At 56.0% G+C, this 22,545-nt stretch overlaps 11 protein-coding genes across 11 annotated transcripts; 4 read left to right on the top strand and 7 right to left on the bottom strand.

Annotated features, from left to right (window-relative positions):
- Positions 1-584: 584 nt before the first annotated feature.
- CHGG_07712 (uncharacterized protein) lies at positions 585-2,746 on the bottom strand (the record flags this gene model as incomplete). The annotated part of the gene is made up of 5 exons (XM_001225367.1): positions 585-830; positions 1,001-1,035; positions 1,106-1,125; positions 1,714-2,496; positions 2,571-2,746. 5 exons carry the CDS (start codon positions 2,744-2,746, stop codon positions 585-587), a joined length of 1,260 nt encoding a protein of 419 aa, XP_001225368.1.
- Positions 2,747-4,856: 2,110 nt separating this feature from the next.
- CHGG_07711 (uncharacterized protein) lies at positions 4,857-5,271 on the bottom strand (the record flags this gene model as incomplete). Its single annotated transcript, XM_001225366.1, has 2 exons — positions 4,857-5,032; positions 5,178-5,271. The coding sequence occupies 2 exons, from the start codon at positions 5,269-5,271 to the stop codon at positions 4,857-4,859; spliced, it is 270 nt and encodes an 89-aa protein (XP_001225367.1).
- A 237-nt stretch (positions 5,272-5,508) lies between these two features.
- CHGG_07710 (uncharacterized protein) lies at positions 5,509-8,568 on the bottom strand (the record flags this gene model as incomplete). The annotated part of the gene is made up of 3 exons (XM_001225365.1): positions 5,509-5,548; positions 5,604-6,970; positions 7,033-8,568. 3 exons carry the CDS (start codon positions 8,566-8,568, stop codon positions 5,509-5,511), a joined length of 2,943 nt encoding a protein of 980 aa, XP_001225366.1.
- Positions 8,569-9,377: 809 nt separating this feature from the next.
- On the bottom strand, positions 9,378-9,886 carry CHGG_07709 (uncharacterized protein; the record flags this gene model as incomplete). The annotated part of the gene is made up of 2 exons (XM_001225364.1): positions 9,378-9,625; positions 9,769-9,886. The coding sequence occupies 2 exons, from the start codon at positions 9,884-9,886 to the stop codon at positions 9,378-9,380; spliced, it is 366 nt and encodes a 121-aa protein (XP_001225365.1).
- Positions 9,887-11,650: 1,764 nt separating this feature from the next.
- CHGG_07708 (uncharacterized protein) lies at positions 11,651-13,342 on the top strand (the record flags this gene model as incomplete). Its single annotated transcript, XM_001225363.1, has 2 exons — positions 11,651-12,437; positions 12,609-13,342. 2 exons carry the CDS (start codon positions 11,651-11,653, stop codon positions 13,340-13,342), a joined length of 1,521 nt encoding a protein of 506 aa, XP_001225364.1.
- A 306-nt stretch (positions 13,343-13,648) lies between these two features.
- CHGG_07707 (uncharacterized protein) lies at positions 13,649-14,525 on the bottom strand (the record flags this gene model as incomplete). The annotated part of the gene is made up of 2 exons (XM_001225362.1): positions 13,649-14,378; positions 14,482-14,525. 2 exons carry the CDS (start codon positions 14,523-14,525, stop codon positions 13,649-13,651), a joined length of 774 nt encoding a protein of 257 aa, XP_001225363.1.
- Positions 14,526-15,070: 545 nt separating this feature from the next.
- On the top strand, positions 15,071-15,820 carry CHGG_07706 (uncharacterized protein; the record flags this gene model as incomplete). Its single annotated transcript, XM_001225361.1, has 3 exons — positions 15,071-15,395; positions 15,460-15,586; positions 15,649-15,820. The coding sequence occupies 3 exons, from the start codon at positions 15,071-15,073 to the stop codon at positions 15,818-15,820; spliced, it is 624 nt and encodes a 207-aa protein (XP_001225362.1).
- A 1,474-nt stretch (positions 15,821-17,294) lies between these two features.
- On the bottom strand, positions 17,295-18,382 carry CHGG_07705 (uncharacterized protein; the record flags this gene model as incomplete). The annotated part of the gene is made up of 4 exons (XM_001225360.1): positions 17,295-17,434; positions 17,491-17,709; positions 17,790-18,181; positions 18,285-18,382. The coding sequence occupies 4 exons, from the start codon at positions 18,380-18,382 to the stop codon at positions 17,295-17,297; spliced, it is 849 nt and encodes a 282-aa protein (XP_001225361.1).
- A 248-nt stretch (positions 18,383-18,630) lies between these two features.
- On the top strand, positions 18,631-19,340 carry CHGG_07704 (uncharacterized protein; the record flags this gene model as incomplete). Its single annotated transcript, XM_001225359.1, has 2 exons — positions 18,631-18,840; positions 18,900-19,340. The coding sequence occupies 2 exons, from the start codon at positions 18,631-18,633 to the stop codon at positions 19,338-19,340; spliced, it is 651 nt and encodes a 216-aa protein (XP_001225360.1).
- A 235-nt stretch (positions 19,341-19,575) lies between these two features.
- CHGG_07703 (uncharacterized protein) lies at positions 19,576-20,324 on the bottom strand (the record flags this gene model as incomplete). Its single annotated transcript, XM_001225358.1, has 3 exons — positions 19,576-19,738; positions 19,802-20,106; positions 20,307-20,324. 3 exons carry the CDS (start codon positions 20,322-20,324, stop codon positions 19,576-19,578), a joined length of 486 nt encoding a protein of 161 aa, XP_001225359.1.
- A 460-nt stretch (positions 20,325-20,784) lies between these two features.
- CHGG_07702 (uncharacterized protein) lies at positions 20,785-22,192 on the top strand (the record flags this gene model as incomplete). The annotated part of the gene is made up of 2 exons (XM_001225357.1): positions 20,785-21,046; positions 21,096-22,192. The coding sequence occupies 2 exons, from the start codon at positions 20,785-20,787 to the stop codon at positions 22,190-22,192; spliced, it is 1,359 nt and encodes a 452-aa protein (XP_001225358.1).
- Positions 22,193-22,545: the final 353 nt, after the last annotated feature.

Here is a 22,545-nt window from a genome sequence, read left to right as displayed (position 1 = left end):
GTGACGGACTCTGTTGTCCATTCCCCGTGGAAATGCTCCAGTCCCGCCGCCTTGAAGACACGGCGAAGCGTGGGGATGGGAAGTAACGTTGTTCCTTTGAGGGAGGGTACATTCTGTGTACATGTGCGCCGTCGCACAGGATACCGTGTACAGTTCCACAGGCTTGGGGTTCTCTGGTGCATCAAACCGGTGATTTATTATTCCTCATTCCGACTTCCCTTCCATTCTAACCCCCCTCCCTCCTTCGTCCTCGCCCTCTCTCTGCATTCTCCATTCCCCCCTGGGTTTTTTCCCCCATTCTTGAACCTCGAAGATTTCCCATCCGCCCGAGACTTTGTGGTGCCACAAATTGAGACAAATGCCAAGTCTGGCAGCCTGCCAGCGGTGAGACAGCCATGTTAGCATGGCTGGGAAAGCCCTGTCTTGCTGTCAGCCAAAGTTGTCTTGGCTTTAAGTGTTGGCCCAAGTATCCGCCTGCTAGTCGATGTTGTGCATGGAATGGATTGCGCCCGGTTCGCCCGCTGCAAGCTAGTGCAATTCGCGAATAAGACAAGGGGCGAGTTTGGGGGCACATGAAAAGCGCATTACGTAGGACAAGACATTTTGGTCGGTTCGTCGCTGGTCGAGCGTTCTTGACCTGCTCTCTGTTGGCCGGGCCGGACCGGCTCGGCTCGGACCCACGCGCTGTCCGGCGGTGATACTCGGCGCTTCGCTGAGAAGAGGATATCTGTTCTGGATGATGATGCCACGTGGTTACATAGCCATGGGGGTGTCATGGTGGTGATATGTTGGATTTCAACCTTGTGAAGAGCCATACGAATATAGCCAGCCTAATGCAACATAAACAGCAGTAATGAAGGCTACCTTTTAATTCTCACAGTATGGCAGCCAGGTTTCATAGTGTGGGAAAACGAATTGGTGTATGCCAAGTTGTTTGGATTAAACTGGTCAGTTTCCCACATATTGTTACTTGGAATTGCTTTGTAGCAATTTAAACGACCTTGTGCCATCTTGTATTTTGTCTTTTTTCTATGTCTGTTGAATGAGTTTTATTGCATGAGCCGAGCTCCAAATAGTTACGTGGAATTGATCAACCACTTCTTACGTTGATCTTCTCCTATTGACCTTCACCTGGGGTAGCAAAGGTTTATTATGTATGAATGACGAGGTACTGAAACATTTGGTAGCAGGTAATAGATTTATGATTTGAGGCTCTACTGCACCGTCTCCGCCAAGCAGCGTCATAACAACCATGCTTTTTGGTGCGTTGTCGCCCTTTTCCTCCACAGCATGGCGGGTATCTCCAACCTCTCCTCGGCATATAAAACAAAGAAAAAAGAGATCCAACATAACAGTGATAGACGCGAGGAAGACGAGAAACAACTCCGCCATCAAAGGTGAGGATTATATACAGGCGATGTACCGCTAGCAGCTGGCAGGTAATGTAGCCCAAGAAGCGAAGTCAACCAGAAAAAAAGAAAATGTAAAAAAGACACGACGGGAATAAAGCTTGTTGGGTGTGTCTGGGCTGCTGATCTGGGCTGGTCTAACAAAACGAGCAAGTAGGCCACCCGGATATCCTTGCCTACCCCCAATTAGGACAAAGCGAACCCCTTGGGTCCCAAACCGACCGCAGACCAACCAACCAACAACCCCTTTAGAACCCCCCCCGAGAAAAAAAAAAGACGGCAAGCAAGCACGCCCACCACCTACGAGACCTGCATAACCATGGGCCCAGCCACGATGATATCATCGGTCAAGACGCCATTCAGTGGCCCCGCGCTCGCCAAGTTGACATAGGTCACGCCCGCGAGGCCCTGGGGCACGACGCAACCCGCGGCCTGATCAAAGGGCACGAAGACGGTGCCGCCGGGGATGCCGCCCGTGGTGAAGGCGCAGTGGGTGGCGGTGCTGGCGGCGTCGCTCTGCAGCTGGACGGCGGCGCCCGCGGCGACGGCCGTGGCGCTGGCGCCGGCGGGCATGGACAGGGTGGGGAAGGCGGTCAGGATCAGGTTGGAGCCGTCCGGGCAGCTCTGGATGAAGGGGGCCGCGAGCGAGAAGACTTGTTTGGGGGAGAGGGGCGTGTCGAAGGCTTGCGGGACGGGGATGCCGCGGGAGGCGGCGCGGACGAAGGTTTGGTGGCGGGCTTCGATGGTGAGGATGGAGCCGGCCGTGGTGAGGATGGAGGTGTCGGAGATGAGGGAGGCGGCGCCGAGGTAGGCAGATACGCCGACGTTTTCGAGCACCGCGGCCGTGGCCACCATGCCCGCCGCGTCGGTGAAGCCGAAGTTGTAGGTGCAGGGCTGGACGGGCTGCACGCCGGCCTGGGCGATGGCGCTTTGTAGGAGGATGACGTGCTCTTCTTCGGTCTTGCCAATCTTGATCAGGGCGTCGATCTCGCGCTGTTCGAGGCCGAGTGCTTGGAAATCGGTTGCTGGGAACTGCGCGAAGCCTTGCTGGTAGAAGGTCGCTTCGAGCCACTCGAGTGTGAGGGCGCTGTTGGAGAGGGGGAAGGTTAGTGGTCTGTTTTTGGTGTTGAAACCTGAGAAGTGATATGTGGCTCTTCTTACAATTGCAGGATGTCGACATCATTGAGGCCGAGTGCTGCGGCGGCTGCGTTTTGGCGCTTTGCGTGCTGGTACATCTTCATCTGAGACTTGCTCAACTTGGGGACTGATGGTAGCGCCGATGAGAGGGCCGCCAATCCCGCCACAACAACCCCAAAGGTCTTCTTGAAGGAAGGCATCTTGTCGGTGTGTATGTCGATTATTCGTTAACCGTTCTGTTGTGTTTGTTCCTTTCCTCTGTCCTGAGTTCACTATCCGTCCAAGCGCAGTGAATGTTCGGTATGAAAGCAAAGACCAGCCTGGCTACTGAATCGAAGGCCTGCCCGAGGGTCGTAAATTAAAAGAAATATTAAGATAGATGTCGTACACTGGGACGAAGAGGACTGAATGAGGGACAGACCGAGCTGCTTGAAGGAAAGTGAAAGCAGACCAGCGCTTTAGGCAAGAAGAGCGAACGGGACAGAAGGCGTGGGATAAGGAGAGAGAGAAAAGAAGGGGAACATAGCATGTGTAAGTGGGAAACGGCCATGAATAAAGACCGTCCGCCAAGATCGCCTCTCTTCGTAACAAGCGGCTGCTGACCGTTCCGGGATCCGCATCTCATGTCGACAACCCCCCAGTTGCACTAGAACAATGCTGCGGGGGGGTTGTCGACATGCCGCCCCCCTCCCCCGTTCCGCCTTCATCGAGGGCGCTCAGGGCATGCCCAGAACCCCCAGACCAGACGATGTCGCCTCGTTAAGCTCAGAATTTCTGGTCTAGGCTGGTACTGGCAGGGGTTAGAGGGGCAACGGGCTCAGCCAAGACGGGACTTCAGATGGGCAGGAGTGATGAGAAAGACTTCGTCATGTTTCGTTTCTTCGTGGTTGTTGCCCTAGTGGCCCCCCTACCCCCTTGCTGCAGGCGCCGTGAAAGAGACCCGCGCGACCCCTTCGCCGTTGCGACAAACCGGCATGAGGCTGAGATTGGCCAATCAGAGAGATGCGGGTGATGTTTAAGGTTGGGATGAAGATACAAAGTTATTCGCATCCCTGCTCGGAACTTGGTTGCTTCCTGGGAACAAGTGGGGGGGAACCGGCGGGAACTGAGAAATCCAGCCTGTGGGTCTGCTGTGAAGGTGGTGGATTGGCCACTCGGGGCGAATGCCAAGGCGATACCAGGGGTGCTGGATGGGGGACACGGGTGCACGGTTACCACGCTGCGAGGATTTGCGACAGTGGCGCCCACGATGCTCGTCTCAGACTTGTTTCAATCGGACGGACCGCATCAGCACCGAAGCATCGGAACTGTCTTCACGGGTACATCTGCGACAACAGCAATCTACTTCCGAACAATGCCAACGCTGGAGAGCCGTCATGTTCGCTGCTGACGAGGGACATGGGAGCATCTTTGTCGTCAGGACAGCGACTTTCACTTTTTTGGGTTGTTGTAGTTCGTATATCGGAGTTCATTATGCAGGTGTATTTCTGATATCGGCCAATTTGCGCCTTCGAGAGAAAGGGAAAAGCCAAGGAAAAACCATGTCGTACTCGACTAATGATTATCTCCTTTGAGATCTCGCCCCAATGATACCCTCGATGCCTCGCTTGTGAAGCGGCGAACCTTTTGGGCAGAGACCGTGCGGACTGGGATCACCATTGCCTCCATGTAGCCATGCTGGCCAAGCACGACTCGGAGACGACATTCGCCGCATACACCCTGTCGATCTCGAATTCTGCCGGTGTGGGCAACGACTCGGTACTTGCGGGGGCGTGTTTCCGGGATCAACCCATGCTATTTTTCAGCCTTGGTAGGGGCGGCCGACGAGGCTTCTGGATCTCGAGGTTCGATGCTGGAGAAGGGGCCGAACCCGGGGCCGATTGGATGAGAATAGCACCTCAAGCTGTTTTCGAGAGGCCTTCTCCACGGGGCGAGGGAAACACGTTTGGGTAGAAAGGGGGCGAAATACTTCAAGATAAGCCTTCGGTCGATCATCGAGTGTGCTTGACTCGGGTGATGCGGGTGGTGGGTGTCCGACACGCCTATCGGATGAGGATTTGGATCCTTAGGTGCTTCCAATGCTCTATCCCTCGCCCTAGGATAGAAACATCCCGATCCATACAAACCACATGTCATAGTGACCGACCATAGAGATATTGACATCCGGTCGTTGGCAAGTCATGGCAGTAGCGGCGACGACAAAACTACAAGCTCACCAAAGAGTGTGCGACGATTCGGACGGAACTTTGTGCAACCCGGATGGGGAAACATCCACCGGAAGGGAGATGGGCCTACAATCAGAAACAGATTTCACCAAACGGTCGCCATAGAAGTTCCACCACGAGCTCCAGGGTCCGGAGCTCGGAAGGCGGCCCATCCAGAGATCTTCATCGTCTGAAGCAGCTCCGGGTGTTGTGTTATGCCGAATACCCGCTGCGAAGCTTGATCATGCACCGAAGACAACCCGTGAAACGGGCTACAACCACCTGCAACAGGACCGGAAAATCGATGCTTACTTCACTATTAGATGGCCGCCTTATGTGTTCTTCTGCCCTCCTCCCTTCCCTTCATTCTCGGCTTTTGCTTGATCTCCCAGTTACGACCCTCAACAGCTTTTGCGAGGACTACTACCGTCCTGACAAAATTGTTGCTGTTGTTGTTGTTGTTGTCGTTGAGGTGGTCGGGTGGTGGTGGTGTTGCTGGTTGTTGCCCGCTTCAGTTTCATGTTTGCGTCTCGAATCCTGCTCCTCCTAAATGCACCGCACTACTATCACCATACAAAAAAGTATACCATCTTTGGTGAAGCCCTTTATAGGGGGCCTGGTTTATCAATCTTCCACCCCCGTGACTAGGTACCGTCGAGTTCAAAGACCTTGCAAATTCCTTTCTTGGACGTCTCTTCGACGACCACTGGCTCATCATATTTTCGGCAATTGGGACGCCTGTAGAACGCCCCGGAAGCCTAGAGCGCATAGGGGTTGAGAGACCGGATGGTCAAGCATCTATAATTCTGTTAGCTCGGGTCCATGGTAGCTGGTCATGATGCAGTAGACTTACGGGGGGCTCTTGCTGAGGTCCGTCTTCAGGATGACCGGGACCCGTGTCATCTCCGTCACATCCTGGATGTAGTCCCCACCTTCCTCTCTGAGCGTGAACAGCTTCAAGTACTTCTCCTTGTTCGTCAGGCGCGTCTCCGGCGCGTCGGCCGTGGGCACCTTGGAATCCGACCGCGTGCGGTGGAGGTTGCCGGCCGCACCCGCCGAGGACCGGGTCGGCGACCCAGGGACGCTCTGCGTCGGTCGCTCGGCGAGCGACGCTCCAGCCATCGCTTCGGTGATGTCGGACGCGTTGTCGGACGCATTTTCTTCGTCATCATCAAACAGGGCATCGACGTCATCCGTCGACATGGTGCCTGTCTCGGTCTGCTTTCTGGTGGCTTCCTCGCGTTCTTTCTTGGCCTTCTCCGCTTCCTCGGCCTTGCGAGCCGCCACCATCGCGCTGGAATACCGCTGGGACATGCCCGCCTTGGGGCGCTCGTCTTCGGGGACGTACGCCGAGCTGGGCACGCCCTTCTCCCAGTACAGCTCCAAGATCCTCTTCTCTTTACGGAATTCGGCCTTCTTCAAGGGCAGTTGGTCGCAGTGCACCCGCTTCTCGAAGCCCCACTCGGGAATGAGAACATCGAACGCCGACTCGTACACGCAAAGAACAATGCCTTCGCTGATGAGGTCGCCGTTCACTTCCTGGCGCTTTTTGTCCATGGCGCGGCACGCCTCGATGTGGACGCTCTGTTCTTGCGCGTTCTGAGCCGAATCCTTCTTGGTGTTGCAAGCCTCGACTGTCTTGACAAGATTCTCTACGTCTTCGTTGTACTCTACCTTGTCTTCCAGGACGGACTCGAGTTGACGGTGGACCAGAACATCAGCATAACGTCTGGTCGGACTGGTGAAGTGGGTGTAGAGCGGCTGGTTGAGTGAGTAGTGGGCCCAGAGGTGCTGAGCCGTCTTGCCCGCAATGAAATACTTCGCCCTCTGCATCGACTTGAGCAGCAGTGTCTCCATGCCCTTCCTGATGTCAGCATCTTCGACCCTGAAGAGGCTGTTCTGGAGCGTTCCGCTGCTCGAGGGATCGAACTCGTAGCCAAGCGCCGTCATGCGTTCCACAAAAGTTTGTAGGCGACGCGAGTTGGGTGCCGCGTGTCTACGTAGCAGCGCTTTATCGGGGAGGGCGGTAGCCAAACGCTGAGCAACATATGCATTGGCCTTGTGCATAAGCTCCTCGACAAGTTCGGTCGCCGAGGTCGTGTCAAAGACGTTGTGCTTGACGGGGATGTTCTCATCGTCAAGCTGTTGCAGGAGCCGGAGGGGGGCAATGGGTTCGCCGCCAGCACCCAGACGTGCCTCACGGAACTTTTCCGTTAGGACCTACAAGCGACGTTGTTAGTATGTTTGAGGTATAGGGTACAGTGACTAGGGAAATAACACACATTGAGGAGCTGGATGTCTTTTGCTTCTGCGGCGTCGTGAGTGAACTCAGCAGCGCCGGAGATGGCCTCATCCATCTGCGACAGCGAGAGCCTGCCGCCGCTCTTAACAATACTCTTCCCGATCCAGACATCTCCTTCGGCAACAGCACCGGTGAGCGGGTTGGCCGAGAAAACAACGCTGACGGCCAGGCGATCCTGGTTCGGAGTGAGCGAGCAGACTTCGCCTGAGACCTTCGGGGGAAGGAGGGCGCAGAATCTGTTGGCGAGCTGAACGGCAGTGCCACGCTTCTTTGCTTCGCGGTCAAGAAGCGAGTTTGGCTTGACAAAATGGGTAACATCCGGCACGTGGATACCAATTTCGATCTTGCCGTCAGGCAATGACTTGACGTGGACACCGTTTCCGAGCTCCTCCGAACCATTCAGGTCGAGAGTGAAGACCTTCTCGTTCCGGAAATCCCGGCGAGCTGCGAGGGCGACTTCGTCTTCCTTGGCGATGCTCCAGTCCTGGAGGTTAACACTGCGCAGCACGGCTTCGGCAAACTCGTCGGATGAGAAGTTGTTGTCCCTAAGGAGGGCATCTGTCTCAACTTTGAGGTCGCCCATTTTACCAAGCTTCTCAACCAGGGTACCGAACGGATGCAGCGACGTAATAGGCCAGCGTTTGATGCAGGCCACAAAAATCTGGTCCGCATAGTCCTGGTGCTTCTCGACAAAGTCGCGAGGAGCCTGCTCCGTAGGGATAGCAATTAGGGGGACACGCTTATCGGTCGGCTTGAACCACACGATCTTGGGCTTTTCTTGGGCCCGCGAATCATGGTGCCGCGACATGCTGCCGTCGCGCGCGGCCCTCTCGGCCTCCTGTTTTTCCTTGGTTGCCTGGCTACTGGGGCGAAGCAAGCCCAGGGTGCCGGAAAACATCTGACCTGGCACACGCTCAATAACGGCGACAATGTGGCCGGCATAAAGAGGTTTTGCCTCGTCGTTGATCTCTTCCTCTTCCACAAGGAGCAGGCTCTGGCCTTCGACCTCGACGTCGTCGTTCTTCTTCTGAGTGGGCCGCTGCCTGAGACTACCCCGTCGTCGGATTCCGCCTTCGCCAGTGCCGTTATCATCACCATTGCCGCCACCTTGGTTGGTACCAGCAGTGGATCCGGAACGGGTGTCGGTGATGTCCTTGCGCTTCTTCTTCTCTTCCTTCTCACGCTTCTGAGACCATACCTCGTCGACGTCCAAAAGCTCGACGGCGACAAGATCTCCCTCGAGGGCACGGTTGCGGTCCTTGCTGCCGCAGATGAAGATGTCGGCATCCAGAAGACCGTCCTGGGTCGAGACATACGCGTCGCTTCTGTTTTTCTTGTTCACGCGAAGGACGCCAGAAACGAGCTGTCCGTCACCCAGGAGGGCGGGGAGCGTGGCTTGCGGCAGATAAGGGGTGAAGAGGGTCTTGCGTTGCTGCTGCTGCTGCTGTTGCTGTTGCTGCTGTTGCTGCTGGCCACCCATCTGGGGCGCATGCTGGCTCGCCTGGAGCCCGCCCATGTGCTGACCATTCATGGAAGCGACCTGAAGAGCCTGCAGTTGACTGAGCATGGGATTTAGCTGCTGCCCAGCATACATGCCGGGGATCATCATCTGTCCAGGGATCTGCATAAGCTGAGGCTGACCAGGATACTGGAAAGCTCCAACGTTGGAGATGGACTGGTGGCTGATGGAGCTACGGCTACGATGGCTCGGCTGGAATCCCTGATTCTGACCACCGCCACCGGCCTGATCCTGGCCTTGGTTCTGGCCTTGATTCTGACCTTGGGTGCGCCAGTTTCCATCGAAATTGCGAGAGGAACTGCGTGCGTGGCCGCCACCACCACCACGGCGGGGGAAGTCGCCGCCAAGACCGCCACGGCCGTTTGCGCCAACGGCCATGCTCTGGCTCCGGCCGTGGCCGCCGCGACCACCACGGAAAGATGGAGATGGGATCGCAAGGTTCTCTGTTGTAGGGGGGAGCGTGGTTGTCGCGTTTGCGCCCTTGGCCTCATCCTCCGGTCTTTCGGGGGAGAACTCGAGGCGCCGGGAAGCAGGGAACTGGAAGCCCAGACGTGGTACGTTTCTGCTGGGCGATCTCGGCAGCCTTCTTGGCATCGGCGAGGGCCAAAGAGTGACGTCTCTGATGGCCACCTCCGGCGCTGCCCTCCGCCGCCCGCGGCCCACCACGACCCGCCGGGTGTTTTCCCTGCCCTTGTCCCTTGAGGGGAATTCAAAAACTTGCCAAAAGGCAGAAGCCGGAACGCCCCCAGACGACGGGCCGCCGGGGGGCGGACCCCCATGCCCATGTCTGGGGAAGAGCCGACTGATTACCGGCCGATGTGACAATGGGTTGGGTCGGAAGGAGCCAGGGATAACGTTCCTGCTGGCGGAAGCTGAGTCGGGAATTGGTAGCCGGGCTGCGGCGACATATTGGGCATGGCAGACTGGAGCGGGTTATAGCCGCCGGCCCCGAGGGTCTGGCCAGGCACCATGTTAAACTGTTGGTACGTGGCTTGAAGCTGCTGTTGCTGTTGCTGCAGCAGCTCGATCTGCTGCTGGATGGCCAGCTGCTCCACTGATGCAAAAGACGGCGGTCAGCTACCGTCGTGTATATGTCCACATCGGGGAAATAGCAAACGAGCGGAAGGGTGGGAGGGGCAGAGAAACGTAGATAAAACACAAGGCATCTGAACTTACTGCCAGGGTTCGCAAACATACTCATCAGAGGGGTCAGCTCTGAGGGACTCCTGCGATGGGCAATGTGCAGCCGGCGGCCAGTGGGGCCGGGGACGCCTCCAGGCTGAGGCTGCTGTTGGTGCTGCTGCTGCTGATCCATGGTGGTGGTGGTGCGATGCGGGGCGAACAGAACGATCGAGTCGATGGATGCATGCGTTTTGGGGGGGAGGGCGTAGTTTGGAGTGCTGGACGGGGCTCTGCCTAGTTGTTTTTTGATCTTTCCGGTTTTTTTTGCGTAGGTGATGCTCGCGGTCAATTTCGGGGAATCATTCGAGCCCAAGTGGGTTAATGACAGATGGAGAAAGCCAAGAGGGAGTGTAGAGATGGACGATCTTGATGGTGAAAAGCTGGGGGTGCCGAAAGGCTGAGTGCGATAGCGGTGAATGACCTGAAGGAGGGTGTGACGGAGGGGGAGCTCGAGTTGGGAACGATGACGACGAGGGCGACGACGTGGGTTGGGGATACGCACAGTGCAATCGAGCAGCAAGCAGGAAGGATCCTGGGCCTACAAGTAGGTGGTAGCGACCTGAGTCAAGTGATGTGTGCTCAGTGCCCCAGGCAACGCTTACCCAACGAGCCCCGTGGGAGAAGGAAAGGGGAATAAATAAAGAGTGGGTCGTGGCCCCGCACCAGTTACAAACGAAGGGCGAAGGGGCAGAGACACAGCGCTGCATCACCCATTCAGGCCCTGTCGTTCAGCGGGGGCTCAGGCGCCCAGGTCTCTTGCAGATACGGGTTGCCCCAGCTCCGTTTCTGGACTATTGGAGCCCAATTTTTGTCATTTCATCACACAAACGGAATATAGCTTGAAAAAAGGAATACACAGGTCGGGATGGATCAACCTCAAATTGTCGGTAACTCTTGCTATCCCAACGCGAGACACAAGCACGACACTCCAATACAGCCCAGGTCCCGGTCGGGCGGGGGTGGATCACCGCCACCAGGGGTTCCGGTCAGGTCGGTACACGTCCCTTCTCGCCAGGTCCAGGCCGCCAATGTCCGTGTCTGGCGCGTGGTTGTCCAAGTGTGATGTGATGGGTTGGATCCCTGATCGTGATGACGAGTCTCACCGAAAATTGAGCAGCTGCGGCGCAAGACGGACAGAATAAAAATAACCTTCAGAAGAGGCGCCGATTCCATCTGCCGCTCGGTAGCCCCCGAGTTGCATGGGTTCGTTACACCATAACTTGGAAACACCCCTAACTACTGTCTTGTCTTGTTTCGTATCACGATTCGTATGTACATGTACGAATAGAGGTCTCGTGTCTAAAAGAAAGGAAATGATGATGACTTAAGAAGACAATGGAGGTTTTGATAAATTATTGGCTCAATGGGAGATAGGTGTCCTAGGAGTGTCGTGTTTGTGCTACCGTGTACATGGATGGGTGGCCAGCCTGAGCCAAAAAGTTCCATCCCAAGCATTGTGCGCGTTTGACCAGCGGGCATAGACCATAATAGCCACAATGTCACGAATTGAACTATCTGCGAAGGGCCTTATGAGCGTCTCATCCTCGAAGACAGCGTGGGTGGGCATTTGTCAATTGTTCGAGATATGGAGGTTCTTGGCGGGAGCTTGAGCCACCCCCTGGCGGGATTGCTGATGTTGTTGTGTGTGTTGTTGGTGGCAAAACTTCCCTGTGGAACGGAAACAGCAGAGTTTAAGCTTTCTGTCAGCTCAAAAGGGTTAGGGTTACCGAGCTTGGACAAGACCGCAGACACCTAAGGGGTGGTCCTAGCGGCTGCGCCCCAACATGAAATTGACAAAAGGGCATCAGTTCCGCGAAACCGTCAACAACCGCGATTGAAAACCGCCGAGTATCATGGCCTGATAAACACATCACGGAACTCAACGGCAACTTTGACAATGGCAGGCTCATCTCCTCCGCGCCGGCAAAGCTACTATTTGGCTGCCGGCAGTCCACAACGAAACGTTCTCGAAGAAATACTCGGCGACGACAGGAATTCGGAAGCGCGCCATAGGTACCTTCTTGAGACGGCAAAGAGAGAACACGACAGAGTCAGGGAGGAGGCAGAGAGAGTGTACCGGGAGCAGTTGCAGAGGGAGGAGAGACAGCGGTTGCTCGATGCTCGAAGGAAAGAGGAAGAGAGGATCAAACTCGAGGAGGCACTCGCTGCGGATCGCGCGCGGCTGAATGAGCTCAAAGCAAAGAAGATCGCGATTCCCGCGCCTCTGCCCGATCCAGAACCGCCTGTTATTGTTGCGCCAGCGGTCAATGGAAAGGTTCCTGCTGTTCCACCACCGATCAACAATGCCCCAGCCCAAACCAACGGGACCACGTCACAGAAACCAACAACGATTCCCGCCGTGCCCAAGCTCCCCAGTGCACCTGTACCGGCGCAGACTCAGAGCCAGACTCCAGCGACAGCGCCGCACAAAGCGCCAGAACCCTCGAAGACAGTAAACTCGGTTCTCGGCATTAATGGCCTTCTTAATAACACGCCACAGCCGAATGGCGCCGCCTCAAATCCCGAAACATCGCGCTCGGCTGCCCAACCTCCAACGCAAACGCGTCCCGACAAATATGTCGAGATCCATAAAAATCTCAAGATGCTCCGGAAATCCATGGCTGACCAGGCCAAATCAAACCCAGCTTTGAAGGGAAGGATGGGCGATATGCGGCGAGAGATCCGTAAGTCTGTCGGGCAACTCACTGTCACTTTGGGGGTCGCAGGCGTCAACAAAACACAGGTACGGACCCCCGTGTTTGATGCTATCCGATACAGGAGGCGTTCGTTACTGACCATCGTATCACAGCAACAAAACATTCTCAGACTATTGCGTGAGGCGCTATCAAATCAAGTGCAGTCAGAGTTGATGGACCCCAGTCGCTTCGTTCTGGAGCCAAGGAACCCAGCCGAGGGTGCTGCACACAACGACGCCACTCTTCCATCAATTTTCCTCTACCTCATCAACATTTTTGCGAAAGCGGCTATTGCCCAATTCATCAACGAGGCCGGCGCGCGGCCGGAGACAGCGGACCCGGTCGGCGTCTGCGTTGCCGCGACCCTCTCGGAGCCGGATTTCCTATGGCGCGGCTCATCGCTGATTGACATCATGCTCGCCAAGTTCAGGATAGTATGTCCTGTGCTGTTCGGCTACCGAGGTAGCGAGAAGACGGAGCAAGGGAGACAGAGGCTAGGGTGGTGGAAAGACGGCGGTCAGTGGGTGCCTGAGCAGCAGCATATGGACCGCATGACAGGCCTGGGCGCTGGTTTCGCTTCAATATCGCTCCGGAACTTTGCTATGTCCAAGAAGACAAACCCCTTTCCGCCACGGGTATATTGGACAGCCATGGCAAGAATCGTCAACACGCCGCACGCAGAGATCTCCGACACGCAATGCGTCGTGTTGAAGGCGATGGTGGAGAACTACGAGCAGAAGTTCATTGAGTTCTATGGGACGGCCGCTATCGCGGCTTTACGGACAGCGCTGGTTGACTTTCCGTCCAGAGTACCCCAGAAGTCAGCCGCTGTAAATTCACTAGAGGTTTTGGCGCAGATGCTGAAGCGGAATACCGGCTTAGTTCTTGGATAAAGGGATTGGGGTACGAGAAGGCGTACGATGTTGGTAATTCATTTGTGGCTCAGAACAGAGTCAACATAGGGCCATTTTATCATTGTAGGATGGGACGGAATGGCCGTAATGGCCCGGAATATTTCACGGTTTGGGGGGTGTTGCATGTATCCTAACCCTGGTTGTGGTAAATACCCGACATATGGGAATATTGAAAAGAAGGAAAACAAACGCCTCGTTGCGAAAGACCTATCTATCTACGCCTTGGTATTATGCAATACAGCCCAATAACCTCCCAACAACCCACTAATCAACCACCCCACGACATCATAATATCAAGAGCAAGATCAACAGAATGATCAGCACTACGATCAAGAGCCCTATACAACAACCACTATACTTATCCTCCGTCCTCCTGAGCACATAGTTCAGTTTCCCCATACCCGTCTGTAACCTCCCCTGGACCCGATCCGCCACCCGCTCCGTCTCCTGGAGCATTTCCACCTGTTCCTCCAGCTCCCGGCCCATATCGTCCGCCTGCCGCCGCAGATTCCCCACCGTCTGGAACACCCCATCCAGATGCTGGTCCTGCTCGCGCATCATCACCACCTGCTGCTCGCGCTCAAACTCCGCCGCATAATCATTCCCCCCGGCCCCGGCACCGCCATCCGTCTCCCCATCGGCAATGGCAAAAGACGACGGATCCGGCAGATCCCCGCCGCCGCCCTTCTGCCCGCGGCGCGCACCGGACGAAGCAGAAGAAGAAACCTTGACGAGCTCCTCGCGCATATCGTCGACCTCGCCGCCGACCTCCTGCACCAGGCGCTTGCGGCGGCCGACCTCGGGCACCGAGAGCCCGTACTGCGCCGGGTTGGTCTCGACCGCCCGCACCGACTCGACCAGGTCGGCGAGGTCGTCGGCCAGCGACGTCAGCGAGGACTCGAGGTCGGAGCGCGCGGATGCGAGTTCGGGTGATGTGGATGCCGTGGCGAGCGAGCGGATGCGCAGGTACGACGTGAAGAGGGAGCGGGCGGTTTGGAGTTGGGTGAGGACATCTCTGTGTGGTTCGGGTTTGTTAGTGACAGAGGGGCAGGCCTGTTAGAGGGTCGGGGGGGTGGGAGCGGGAGCGGGAGTGGGATAAGTGAAAGGAGGGAGCGCACTGTTGGACTTGGAGGAACGGGTCCTCCTCGTTCGTTGAGGACATCATCTCGTGCCGTGGTCGGTCACGCTATTCGGCGGGTCGTCGCACTCGCGGGACGGTAGCTGGGCATATCGCCAGGTACGGCCTCACGGATGTAGAGGTAAACTTGTCGAGATTGACAACTGAAGTTCGTTTTGGGGATGACGTTGCAACTCTCTGGATGCGCCGGTGCCAGCTCGGTTCCAGATTCCGAGCCTCGAGATGCTACAATCACGGATGGCGTGTTCCCAGCACATCAGACGAACCAGTCCCTTGCCGTTTCCGTCAATGGTAGGTGGGGCACAGTGCATTTTGCTGTGCAGCGAGTCGCATCCTGCGACTCTGGGCCGCCCGGACCCTGAGCCCCTGTCAACTGAACGACCCGCCTCCCCGCTAACCAACAGCCGGGGGTGGGAAGCTCTGTCAAGTTGAAACGTAGCTTCAACAACTGTCGGCGCTGGCCTTATTTTCGCCGACTTCCCCCATTGTTTTGTCCAATTGATTTGGATTTTCATCACCAAACTGTTCTTTCCTGCCCAAATACGCCGGTCGAATACCAAGCCGCCAAAATGCTCAACCTTAAGAAGATCTTCGTCGCCGCCTCCCTGATGGTGGGCGCGACCATGATGTTTGCGCAGCCTGCCGCCGCCGCTAAGGGTCCCAAGATCACCCACAAGGTCTACTTCGACATTCAGCACGGCGATGAGGCGCTTGGCCGTGTCGTTATGGGCCTCTACGGAAAGACCGTCCCCGAGACGGCCGAGAACTTCCGTGCTCTGGCTACTGGCGAGAAGGGCTTCGGTTATGAGGGTTCCACCTTCCACCGCGTGATCAAGCAGTTCATGATCCAGGGCGGTGACTTCACCAAGGGTGATGGAACCGGTGGCAAGTCGAGTACGTGGCACATCCTCCGATTCAGTTGGTGTGGAAGGCCTAGCACTAACTCTTGTGACTGCAGTTTACGGCGACAAGTTCCCCGATGAGAACTTCAAGCTCAAGCACACCAAGAAAGGCCTGCTCTCCATGGCCAACGCGGGCAAGGACACCAACGGCTCTCAGTTCTTCATTACCACTGTTGTCACTTCGTGAGTTGCACCAATCGCCTTGGGGGCATTTCTCTGATGATATCCCTAACAACAACCTGTAGTTGGCTCGATGGCCGTCACGTTGTCTTCGGCGAGGTCCTCGAGGGCTACGACGTCGTCGAGAAGATCGAGAACGTCGATACCGCACCGGGCGATAAGCCAGTTCAGACTGTCAAGATTGCCAAGAGCGGCGAGTTGGAGGTCCCTCCTGAAGGTATCCACGTGGAGCTCTAAGCTTCTCTCACAATGTGTGCCAACATCCCCCCGTCTCCCTTGACACATCTGTGGATATAAAATGAGATGCACTGGGGGTAATTAGCCCTAGTGTCGACAATATCAATCTGCACTTCTCACATTGGATTCTACCATGTCATGTCTCAAAAGAAGACACTGTACTGATCGTTCATTCTTGGTTCCGCCCTTGCCCAGGCATCGATGCCCCTGAAGATGCGAACACCGCGCCCGGAACAAACGAGCCAGGTCCTGCCGTTGACCTTGGCGACGACTGGCCTCTTCTGGTCAAGGTGGTTCTTATGGCAATCGTCGGGGCCGTCTTTGCGATGTGGCTGCGTTTCTCAAGAGGCCAGACCCAAAGCGAAGTTGGCTATGAGAAGACTCGCGTGTGAACTATGAATGTAGAGTAGCGATTTGGAGGGTTTTGTGGTATATCCGGGCGAAGGAAGGGCGTCTCTTTCAACATGTTCCGTTAGATGCAAGTGGCCCCGTTTCAGGCATCTATAATTTTTTCGTGACCTCCAACATTCAACCCGCTTTGAATGACATTCCTCAGCAAACGACACCCAACCACCAATATGAAAGTCCTCACTTTAAATTTCTTGACTTGCGCCGTCAAGTCTTGCAAGTCCTCGTCTGACTCGTTCCCGCTGCACCCCAAAGATGCAGAACTCGTCAGCGACGATGTTGAGCTCAACCCGCAGTTGTTAGTCAACTTGTTGCCCCGCATCGACTGGAATGCCTTGCGGACGACATCTACGGAGGCAAGTATTGATCATTTTTCATCGTCTTGGGTTTTAATATTTGGATTTGATCATACTTATTTCTCATAACCTCCCCCGTCCTGTTCATTCCCCTCTCACCCTCCCTCTTGTTCTCGACCTTATTAACATGCCGCAGCTTGGGTTCCCCCAACTACCCGAACAGCCGCCAACACCAGAAGAGCTTCAGGCAGACGAGAAGATGCTCAAGGATTTGCATACCCTCCTGATGGAGACGCAGATGAACGAGGGGAAGCTGGTGTGTGGGAATTGTTCGCACGAGTATGCGGTGCGGGAAGGCATCGCAAATTTCTTGTTGCCGAGCCATTTGGTATGAGCGTCATGGATTGGGGCTGGCAAGAAAAGAAAAGAGGGGAGGTTATCGTGAATTAGGCACGAATCATGGGGGTGATGTTGGCTGGATTTGGGTCATGGCGTTCACGATCACGATTTCAATCGGTTATGATTATATTCTACCATCGCCATCACGTCTATCACTGACTGGATCTAACAGCTGGACCGGGTTGATCACCGACGTCTCCGTTAGCTGTGACATCACGCACCGGCGAATAACAAGCAAGGTCATGTTTCGCAAAAGTCTAGACATTGATGCCACAATTATGCTCAAACCAACTAACTCCAGCCCAGGTAGCTATGCTACAGACGAACCAGGAAACCAAGCCACATTTACCACAATACCACCACACGCTATTCTACATCTGCTTCTTCTGGGCAGCCGGGCCCATGTCCTTGTCAAACGCGCCGTAAGAGACCTCGAGGCTCGAGAGCGCCTTGAGGCCGACGCCCAGGATGGACAGAACCACGGCCAGGACGATGAAGGCCATGAAAATGCCTAAGGTAGCCCTTGAATTAGCGACTGCCCACTCTGAAGATACGATGTAAACTTACCAGGCGTGAAGAATTGGTATTTCTCAAACAACGGCAAGTTGTCAGCCGAGTCGCTCTTCGACCTGGCCACGAACTGGCGCTCGACGGAGCGCTTCATGTCCATATGCACAGGTCCGCTGAACTCAGGCTCGTACGCCTTGGCCTCGCTCGGGTCCGAGAACACCACGACGGTATAGTCCTCGCCCGCAAGCGTATCAAGCAGCTGGCCCAATTCATGATCTGCCATCCATCCTCAAAGTCAGCACACCTATCCCCCCCAAAGCGCGGCAATTCGCCTGTGAGTGTATCCGACAACATACCATTATCCCCCAACACCTCGCCCCTCGCGCTTTCTGCGCCGATACGCTCAGACGCAGCCGGCAGCTGCCGCAGCTCGACCCGCTGCACGCTCACGCCCTCCCCACACGTCTGCGCAATGTACTCCTCCAGCGGCTTGCCCGACACCCGGCCAATGGTCTCGGCAACAGCCCAGCTGTTGATGTCGTCGCGGCGCGCGGCGCGGCATAGGTTGGGCATGCGGCAGGAGTCGCTGCTGCTGTCGTTGGAGTCATCACGGATGTCGGCCGCGTGCATGTTGGGCTGTGAGACGAGGAGGTAGCGCTTGGTCGGGCATGACGCGAGGAGGGATTTGGCCGTGGTGAGGACTTGGGAGGCGGTTTGGAGCTGGGAGGTTGACGGCGGGGTGGAGAGTCTGTGGGATGAGCGTCAATTCAACGTCCTGGCTTATGAGCTGCTGGTTGGAGCAGGACTGCAGGACTGCAGCCTACAGCTTGCGATAGGGAACGGGGACGCACTCGGCTGTAGAAAGGAAGACGAATGGCGACGAGTTGGAAAAGGCCTGCGCTTGGGATGCCGCGCAGGCGAGAAATGTCGTTGCCGTGGAGAGCTTCATGGTTGTTGGTGATGATGCCGGCTCGTTTCGTCGGCGTTGGCAGCGGCAAGTTGGTTGCGATTGCGTCTCGGCCAGGAGCTTCAGAGTGGCTTGGTTGGATGATGCAGCCAACAGCCGAGTGGGGCGGTGGAGGCTGGCAGAACCCCGATAAGCCGGTGCAATTGCAGGGGTCGTCTTAAATTTACAGGAGACAGGGCTTCCGGTGCTGCAAAAGAGCAACAACCAAGAACCCCCAGCTAGATTCCACCATGTTTGCGCAGCCGAGGGTACGGAAGACGGCGCCGGCGCCGCCAAAAAAGAGGAAGACAACACATGCGATCGAGGAGATCACATTCGATAAAGATGCCCGCTCCGAGTATCTTACGGGATTCCACAAGCGCAAACAGGCGCGGATCAAGCATGCGCAAGAGGTAGCCGAGCAGAAGGCGCGGGAAGAGAGGATTGAAGTACGGAAACAGGTATGGCATTTCCCCTCACAAGACTACAACACTGTCCATGCTAACGAAGCGGGTGCTAGATAAGGGAAGAACGAAAACAAGCCGTCGAGGACCACGTTCAGGCGATCAATAAGATCCTTCGGGAAGCCGAGCACGCCGGCACGGGCGACCAAGACCAAAATGATTCCGAGGGTGAATGGGGAGGCCTGTCAGACACAGACATCCCTGAAGCGCCGATCGACATGGAGGAAGAATACATCGACGAGGACAAGTACACAACCGTGACCGTGGAAGCAGTCAGCGTAGACCGAGACGGTCTTCATAAACCAGAGCTCGAGAAGCCCTCGGAGGATGCAGGGCCTAAACAAGAAGGTGCTAGTGCGGAGGAAGATTCAAAGAAAGACGCCAAACGACCCAAATACCCGGCCAAGAAGAACAAGAAGTTCCGCTACGAAAACAAGTTTGAAAGAGCTGTCGAAGCACGGAAGCAAAGGTCGAAGCGAAGGAAAGATAAGGGGTAGCATTTGGCCCAGCATGCACATCACTGCTGTAAACAAATACAGCTCGCATGACAAAGTTGAGAAAGGGGTGTATGTGTTTGGATTGTCGCAGAATGTAAGTACTGGAGTCAGTGCTAGTGACCCGTCCACCTCAAACCCTCGCCCATCGATGTGGCCCGGCACATGTAAAGAACCGGAAGCCGTGATAACCAGCTGGACCCAACAAAACCCTCTCTCCAACCGAATCGCGCTAGACTTAGATGGCGCCGATCTCAGCTTGGAAATCATCCAGCTCCTTCTGCACGGCGGTGTATTTCTTGGCCATCTCCTCGTACTTGGACTCCCACTGGTCGCGCTCCTGCTCGAGGGCCTGGACTTTCCGCTCGAAGTGTCCAGCCTTGACGTCGGTCTGCCGCAGCCTAAGAAAGAGGCGGTCAGTATAAGCGAAGCTGGTCAGGTGGGGAACGCGTGTGCAAGCTTACTTCTCGTTGGCCTCGCGCAAAGTCCTGTCTGCTTCCTCGGCCTCTTCCTCGAGAAGTTGGAGCCTTCGAGTCAGCGTTTCGTTCTGGGTACCGTGCTGCTGGCCTTCGCTGGCCGCGGCCTTGAGCTCCTTGACTTGCGCCTCGGATTTCTCTACCTCCGTCTCAAGCACGCTGTTCTTGTGCGTAAGGGAGACAATCTCCTGCTCCTTCTGGAGGTTCTCCTGCTCGAGCGTCTTGACTTTGCTCTGGAGCTCGTCGACCTTGGCTGCCGCCTCCTCGGCGTCCAGGCGGAGCTGGTTCATTTTCTGGGATGCGCAACATATCGTCAGCCATCCGAGGCATCGTAAAATAATCAAGTCGAGAATCGCAGTCGCGGCTGGGACACGCCAGTGCCGGAAATCAAGACCGGCGATGCTCGTGATTGCTTTTAAGGGGCGTCCTGGTAAACCCAATGGTGGGGCCAAACCGGGGTGCAGCTCCAAGAAGAAAGGGTTAGCTAACTTACCTCCTTGATGCGATCCATTTTGTTGTTGGTGATAAGAGGACGAAGGCGATTTCGTTGTAAGAGAGTGAACTCTGAAGCGAAAACACAGCAAAGGGAATGTCGCAGGTAGTGGTTGGGGAAGTTAAGGGAGGAAGAAGGAGGTGGATGCAAACTGGCGGGCGTTGGAGGAAATGAAGACCAGCGACTGCCCCTCACCAAACGGCGGTGTTTCCATTTGCTACGGTAGGTGGCTGTCACTTGTCTGATCGACCCCACCATTAGCCGGGGGCCTGGTGTCACCGCTGCGCATTTCCTGTGCCGTTGCTGTGCCAACCTCAGAGTGGCACTTTCGAAACTAGCCCAGCCACGCGACGCCGCGATTCAGGCACGGGAGTGTCCTATGCATCGAAACCTCCGATTCACGAAAACGACACTTATTATCGACCCTCTGAATCGTCAAAAGCCGCCACTTGGGAGGCCATCCCCGAGCCACGCAAAGATGCTAGCAGCTCACCACGATCAAGAGAACGTTTACACGCACCAGGCCGGTGCATCGAAGCAACAGTTGCAGGCAAAGACCCCAGGTGCCCGTTTTCCAAAGACGCCCCTCAAGGTTCCGCTCAGCGACGAGAACTCGAATCACGGATTTGGTGGCAAGAGCGTTCTGCGAGGAAAAGGAAATAATGAGAACAACCTCACTGTCGGGAAGGGTGCTAATGGCCTTGGCAAGTCGGGAAAATCGGCCATGGTGACGCCAGCGGGTGAGTCCTTCCACGCCTCTTTATCCCGCCTTTCTAACGCCGGATTTAGCACCTAGGACCGGTCGGGCGCCTCTCGGAAACAAGACCACGAATGCAAAGGCTAGGGCGACCTACCAAACCCCCGGCGCCAAAGTGACGGCCCGCGACTTCGAGAAGAGCGCGGTCAAGCCAACTGCCACTCTCCGACCTAAGCAGCGTGCACCCGAAGCTGAATCTGCCAAGCTCGAAGTACACACGGACAAAGGGCCGCTCGAGGAGGAAGAGATCGAGTATGCTCCCCCGAGACCAAAAGAGACCCCCTACGAGTCCGACGTGTTCCCCGACGGCGTCTTGACTTTTGAGGGACTCAAGCCTGAGAACTTGTTCAAGGGTTATTACCAATACTACTTCAATCGCGTGGACGGCGAAGGGAAAACAGCCCTGGAGCGGGACATGGAAGAGCGGCAGAAACAGAGCTTTGAGCGCGGTGAAGAGCAGATCCGGAAGGATATGGAGGATTTTGACTGGAGCATTGGGGACATTCCGGAGAGCAAGGATGTATTCAAGAAGAAGAGCAGCACGATTCCAGCGGCCACAGCAACGATCAGCAAAAAGGTGGCCCACCCGATACCTAGGCAGCCGTCGACCCTTGCATCCAGGAAGGCGGCATCAGCTCTCTCCATGCCCGCCAAACCCTCCGGAATTGCCCAACCAAAACTGACCAAGACAACTGCCTTGGGCACAACCGAAACCCGGACTAGGGGGCTTCTTATCCCGAAGCGAAGAACGGTGCAACCCGTGGTTCAGCCCACCCTGTCAATCAGAGAACGGGCGCCCGCAGTTGCCGCCTCACGCAGCACCCTAGGCTACAACAAGGGCCGGTCGGTATCCTCGGCGGTCCAGGGAGCCGGTGGCGACGCAGGTAGCCGCCCGCCCCAAACTCAGATTGGTCCCAAACCTCGCACGTTGGTGCGGTCCGTCAGCACAGCGTCAACGAGCTCGGAGGCCACCATCACACCAGCGCGGTTCGCCCAGACGGAGCTCAAGAAACCGGACTTTTTGTCTGTCTTTGATACCGATGAGGAAGAAGATGGTCTGGGTGGGGGCCCACCTCCGGCGGTTGATGACGACGTTGACGATTTCCAGCTTACGGTGAAGTTTGATTGAGTTACAGCTGAAGAATTCTATGACGGTGGCTGGAGGCGTTGGGTGATGGCGTTCGGCCTAGGACCTATCGGCATATTTTACTCGGATTGGTCGACGACATGGGTATTATTGGGAGGCTGGCATTGTTTACATATCCTTCTTTTGTGGTTCTGTGGGGAGGGGCCATTATGGGCCCTGTCACCTAAGCTGGTCCGCGGCATTCTGGCTACAAACAGGAAGCTGCAGAGCGCTGTGTTCTGCCTGCTGGCGAATGAGAGCGAGCAGGTATCATGGCAGCGACTTGGACTGGAGTTTTATCGGCTTTGTTTTGTTACCTGGGTGGTGCCGGGTCGTCTTAGCTCGTGTACAATATA

This window comes from Chaetomium globosum, genomic scaffold (genome assembly GCF_000143365.1).
Source record: "Chaetomium globosum CBS 148.51 scaffold_5 genomic scaffold, whole genome shotgun sequence".
In the NCBI taxonomy this organism is placed as follows: domain Eukaryota; kingdom Fungi; phylum Ascomycota; class Sordariomycetes; order Sordariales; family Chaetomiaceae; genus Chaetomium; species Chaetomium globosum.
This window is presented reverse-complemented; position numbering and strand designations above follow the sequence as displayed.